General features: G+C 44.4%; 1 protein-coding gene across 1 annotated transcript; it reads left to right on the top strand.

The window, feature by feature from the left end:
• Positions 1–894: 894 nt before the first annotated feature.
• On the top strand, positions 895–5,446 carry LOC123069651 (SUN domain-containing protein 1). Its single transcript, XM_044492565.1, has 2 exons — positions 895–1,995; positions 4,970–5,446. Exons 1-2 carry the CDS (start codon positions 964–966, stop codon positions 5,273–5,275), a joined length of 1,338 nt encoding a protein of 445 aa, XP_044348500.1. The 5' UTR covers positions 895–963; the 3' UTR covers positions 5,276–5,446.
• Positions 5,447–6,000: the final 554 nt, after the last annotated feature.

The raw sequence follows: 6,000 nt of genomic DNA, 5'->3' as shown, positions 1-6,000 counted from the left end.
CACGTGTGGGCGAACTACCTTTTGCCCACACGACGCTCGTACGTTGTTAGATGGCAACTGCAGTTGCACGTACGTTTCAACTAGGTAAACACACATGACAACTATGATTCGTTGCTAGATGGCAACTTCAGTTTCGTGTACGTGGCAATCAGATAAACACACATGACAACTGTGATTAACCATACATGACAACTATGGTTGGATCACACATGACAACTATCCCGGGTAACTAAAGTGTCAACCCGCGGATAATTATAGTTAATCTAAATAGAGAGAGTTGCCATGCGTTTATAACTAGATTTGCAACCCGGATAACTAAAGTTGCCATCCCAGGGATAACTAAAGTGTCTTCCCACGGATAACCAACGTAGGTGTGCCGGGATGTGCGACGGATTTGCCTCGTGCGACACGCGCGGGGTGAGGATGAGTAGTAGTTGTTGGACGTGGGGGCACGAAATAGTTGCGCCCACATGTGTGGGCAATTCTCATATTCGTCCACACATAACCCGTGTGGGTTGCATTCTAATTATGCCACATAGGCTGTGTGGGCGTATGTCTAAGATGTCACACGTGGGGCGAATATCGGCACTCTTTTTAAGTTAATGAAACGAGCTTTATTAGAAGTCATCCCACGGTCTCCTCTATACTTCCTCACAAATTCACGGACAGTTCCTCGCAAAACCATCGAAACTGATTCGAGCCGACGTTCTAGGCGTGTGGATATGTGAAAGTGTTGTTCCTGGCCCGCGTCCCCACCCGTCGGTGACCACAGGAACAATGGCCGTCGTTTCAACTTTTCTTCCTGAGCAGCGTATGCGTGCCTGCCACGCTGTTCCTTTCCCTCTCTTCACTCCATTCGATTCAATCCCCACCCTATTCAATTTCCCCAGAATTCCCCACCGATTTCCCCCCAAAGTCGACTCCACCCAACCGTCTCCCCCTCGAACCAGATTCCCCCCACCCATGGCGTCCCCTTCCATCTCCGCCGCTGCGGTGGCCAGCCCCGTCACCCCGGTGGCCCTAGACCCCAGCCCCGTCGCATCCCGCCTCCCCGCCGCCACCGCCCCGGTGCGCAAGCGGCCGGTCCTCCTCCTCGACCAGCGCCCGCACCCCTCCACCCCGACGTCGCGCACCGCTGCCGCTGCCGCCGCCGCCGCTGCGCCCCTGTCCCAGGCGCGGCGGAAGAAGGGGCTGTCGTCCTCCGGTCGGCCGAGGTGGCAGACCGCGCTAAGCGTCGCCGCCAAGAACGCAGCCCTCCTAGCCGTGCTCCTTTACCTGGGGGACCAGGCCTGGCGCTGGGCGCACCCAGCCCCTCTCGCGCAGCCCGACGACGCTGCGCTCGCGGGTTACACTGCCCGTGTCAACGACGTCGAGGCCTCCCTCGCCCGCGCCTTCGGGGCGCTGAAGGTGCAGCTCGAGGCCGTGGACCGCAAGATCGACGGCGAGGTTGGGGCCGCTCGGGGCGAGCTAGCGGCGCTGCTTGAGGAGAAGAGGCTTGCCATCGAGGGACAGCTCAACCTGCTGGACGCCAGGACCGACGAGCTGAACGACGCGCTGGGCGGGCTCAGGCGGATGGAGTTCCTCAGGAAGGACCAGTTTGAAGCATTCCTGGATGAGTTCAAGGAGAGCCTAGGCTCCAACTCTGGCACTGAGGTCGATCTGGATCAGGTCCGCGCGTTGGCCAGGGAGATCGTCATGAGGGAAATAGAGAAGCATGCCGCCGATGGGGTTGGCAGGGTGGACTATGCCGTGGGGTCTGCTGGGGGGAGAGTTGTCCGCTACTCGGAGGCATATGATGCTGGGAAACGTGGTGGTCTTCTTTCTGCATTACCATTTGGTGGTGGAGACAATGGTGACCAGTCACAGAAGATACTTCAGCCGAGCTTTGGGGAGCCCGGGCAGTGCTTTCCCTTGAAGGGAAGTAGTGGGTTTGTGGAGATCCAACTGAGGAAGGGGATAATCCCTGAGGCAATCACACTGGAGCATGTCTCCAAGGTAATATTCCTGACACCCATTTACTATAGTATTCTCTGTTCACTTTGCGTTCAGTTATTTGGTGCCCTAATATATTTCAAGCTCATTCATGAAATAGATAGTTTGACCAAAATGTTGGGAGTATGGTTAGTCGGCTGTTTGTGAATGCAAATTGTTCATGTTTGTCGTGTGGCACAGATCCTTAAGGGGCTTAAAGTATAATTTTTTTGCGGCCGCTGAGTGATTTTGCTTAAGGGTTTTGATGCATATTCCCTTGTAGCATTTGGGTACTATCATGGTATGTTGGGAGGTCAATTCTAGATCATTTTATACGAATTACTGACTACATCTGTTTGGTTGTTAGTATTCTTAAGCCTTTATGTCTAGTCACAAGTACTATCAGTACACTCTATTTTCTCTGAATAATTGTTCTTCTTAAAAACTTTGTGAATGCTATTTTTTTTTGACACAGAACATTCTGATGCAGCACTTCCTGATTTGTTTCTCAAACATTAAGCTTTTGTTTAATACCACATCCTATATATACCTAAATAGTTGATCCCCATTACATATATTTATCTCAACATGCACACATGCCATCTCATCAAAGGCCCACTCCACATGCATGGGAAAAAGTTTTCATTATTATTTGATCCCCATACTTGTATTTATCTCAACATGCACACATCCCACCTCACCACACATGCCACCTCAACATTTATGGGAAAAAGTTTTCCATTATATTATGCTACTTGTATTCAATAAATATTTTTCGACTATACAATAAGCAAATATAATATGTACCACCAAACCGCATGGGAACACGTTGCAACCGATTCCTGTAGCAATGCGCGGGCTATCATCTAGTTTTATTCAATAACTATACTAATATATTTCCAGCAAACTCATCACAATTCTGAGCCAGTGAACTATACTTCACCATTTCAGCATTTGGCATATGATTGATCTTAGTTGAAGCCAATGATACCTCTGTTTTCTTTTATTCCTGTTAAATTTGAACTTCTAAAGTAGAATTCAAGTATTTTTTGACTGTTATTTTTATTGTTGGCTGGAGGCTCAAGTTTGTTGTGTAGTCTTGTGACTCTTGTCTCATTTTGTTCTCATCCTTGTAACAAATAACTTAATTGTTGCGTCATTTCCTGCTATAGGCAACCTGCCTAAAGAATAGGAGGTAAATGTGATATTCTTTCTGTCTAGGTTTACAAGTCCTTGTTTTTTCTTTGTCAAACTTAAGTTGATCCAAAAAAATTCAATATATACTACCTCTCTCTCAGTTTACAGGGCGTGCGCGTACCCCTAGGTCGTCAATTTGACCAACCTAATACAAGTTATATATTATAAAAAATATACCAACATAAACTTTGGAGTTTCTACTTTCAAAAGGTATAATTTTTGTGTTATATAGTTTATATTAGGGTGATAAAATTGGCAACCTACGTATACGCGTAGGACTTGTAAACTGAAACGGAGGTAGTACAGTATGCAATAAATAAATTTATGAAAACATAGTTCATCATAGATCTAGTGATATTGATTGGATAGTGTAGACGCTGGCACGCTGCTATTATTTTCTATAAAATCGGTCAGGTTTAAAATGGTTTGACTTGAGACAAGTTAATAGGCCTTGTAAACCCGGACCGAGGGAGTACTGATTTAGCACATACTTGTATCAGGTTATGGCCTTTTGATGCTTATTGGAAATGTAATAGTAAAGGGCTTTTATTTTTGTAAACCTGGTTATTCTTGATAGTTAACAGTGTTTACTCTATCAGTAATTATTTTGGGAAAAAATATGTCAGGTTAGTCATCGTTGAAGCGAAGTGGGCAACCATAAACTCTGGCATTAGTATGCTTATCCTTGCAATACGCTTCCATTTTGGCCCTCTTCATTTTGACTTGTGGTCTCATGATTTATTTGTCTGTTCCAAAAGATCTTATTGGTTTTTTTTTCTGACCCTGGTCTTTATATATATTTAGGACAAATGTTTCCTACAAGCAGTGGTAGTTACCACCACTTGCGTTTTGTATGTTGTATGTAGTATCTGTTGAAACCGAGAGTATGTATGTGTAGTATGTAGTATATAATAGTGTTTTGGTAGTATATATACTAATTTTTAGGTAGTATGTATAATATTTTGAGTATGCTCTTTGTTACGTACAAATATGTACGTATTTCACAAATATAACAAAAACTATGGACTCGTATGCAATTTTTTCATGTAACTTGCTTTGAAATATCTTAGATATAGTATATGAACATATTTAAAATAATAAAATAGTCTATATAGTACCACATGGTAGTATATGAGATATGTGGGGTAACTACCACCAGGTGGTAGGATGGATTTTCCCTATATATATATATATATATATATATATATATATATATATATATATATATATGGACAATATTCTTGCAAGACACATTATACTGTAAAAAAGGGCTTGCCGTTTCTTTCTTTTGATGGTCATGCTTAATCCAAAGTTCCTGCTGATAAATTGATGGTGTTGGGATACTGGTTATCTTAACATAAAAAGAAAAAAACTGTAATTAAAATGGTGGAAATTAGCACCATATATCAAATTCTTTTTTGCAAATTCGATACATTTGTTTGAGCACACATATTGAGTATCTATTTCAACCACAAAGAAAATTAAAATAGTTGGTTTTGAAACCTTTGTCAATATATTTATATCTTAGCTGTTTCATCTGACTCCCATATGTCCTCTACAGTCTGCAAGTCTGTGCACCCGGTTACCAAATTACACAGCTGTGAATATCAACCTAGTCATTTATTTTCATGTTTGCACACAATTTATTCATATTCAAGTTCCATTTGAGAGTTTTACTGATGAAATATTTCTTACTCATTACGTGTTCAATTCACTGCCCTAGGTTAAATACGTAATTTGGTCTTGGATATTTTTCACTCTGTTCAAAGCTATTATACTTACAATGTTGTATGGCATGCAGGATGTGGCGTATGACATGTCCACTGCTCCAAAGGACTGCCGGCTATCCGGATGGTACCAAGGAACACATACCGAGACCCCACCAAACCATGCTGCAGAGATGTACGCCTTGACTGAGTTCACTTACGACCTAGCCAAGAACAATATCCAGACATTCGATATAACTGCCCCAGATGTCGGTGTCGTCAACATGGTTAGGCTGGACTTCACTTCAAACCATGGAAGCTCCGTGCTGACGTGCATTTACCGCATCCGGGTGCATGGGCACGAGCCTGTCACGCCAGTTATCGCTAGTCCACTGCCCTGATGAGATGGAGAATCCTTCCACCTCTTTTGTATCTGTTTTGCTTTAGGGCCATTTCTCTGGGCGTTTGCTAGTTTCAGTCTAGGATTATGTCATGCACACTCTGTAAAAAGTTAAATTGACTGTTTGCTGCACATTTTCTAGTGATTTAGTCCAGATGTTCAGTTTTTGCCATGCGCGAACGGCCAGTAACTCTTTGGCGCATCAGTGTTGGCTGTTGATTGAACTTAGTAAGCTTGAAAAGGCAAGTTCAGGCAAAAGAAAAATGCTTCTACCCTGTGCGACTCCTGTGAGAGTTGCCTATCTTTTTCCTTTTTTTCTGATCGAATTTGTACTTTCTTTTCCATACGACCAAACAGAAGGTCGGGTTCCACCGCCGAATCCAGACTTGGAATTTTGGTGCAAATTAGAGAGATCTACTCTCAATATTCTTAAATTTTGGTTGGATTTTTTGGCATCTTAGAGCAACTCCAAAGGGCCGACCCATTTCGTCCGCCTGCATCCGTTTGGGTCGGCATGGACAAAAGTGACGGCCCAACGTGCCGACCCAAACCCAAATCACGTCAGCTTCGCGTCCGCGTTGACGCATTTGCGGCCCAAATGCGTCGGCGTGGACGCCACGCGCGCCTTCTCGCGGTCCCCACGCGCTTAATTTATGACCACTGGCCCACGCGCCAGCGACGGCGGTTGTCCTTTTTTAAGCCGACCGTGCGGCGGGGCTGTCCTCA

The sequence above is a fragment of the Triticum aestivum genome, chromosome 3B, assembly GCF_018294505.1.
Source record: "Triticum aestivum cultivar Chinese Spring chromosome 3B, IWGSC CS RefSeq v2.1, whole genome shotgun sequence".
Classification (NCBI taxonomy): Eukaryota; Viridiplantae; Streptophyta; class Magnoliopsida; order Poales; family Poaceae; genus Triticum; species Triticum aestivum.
Note: the sequence above shows the minus strand (reverse complement) of the source record. Positions and strands in the feature narration are given on the sequence as shown.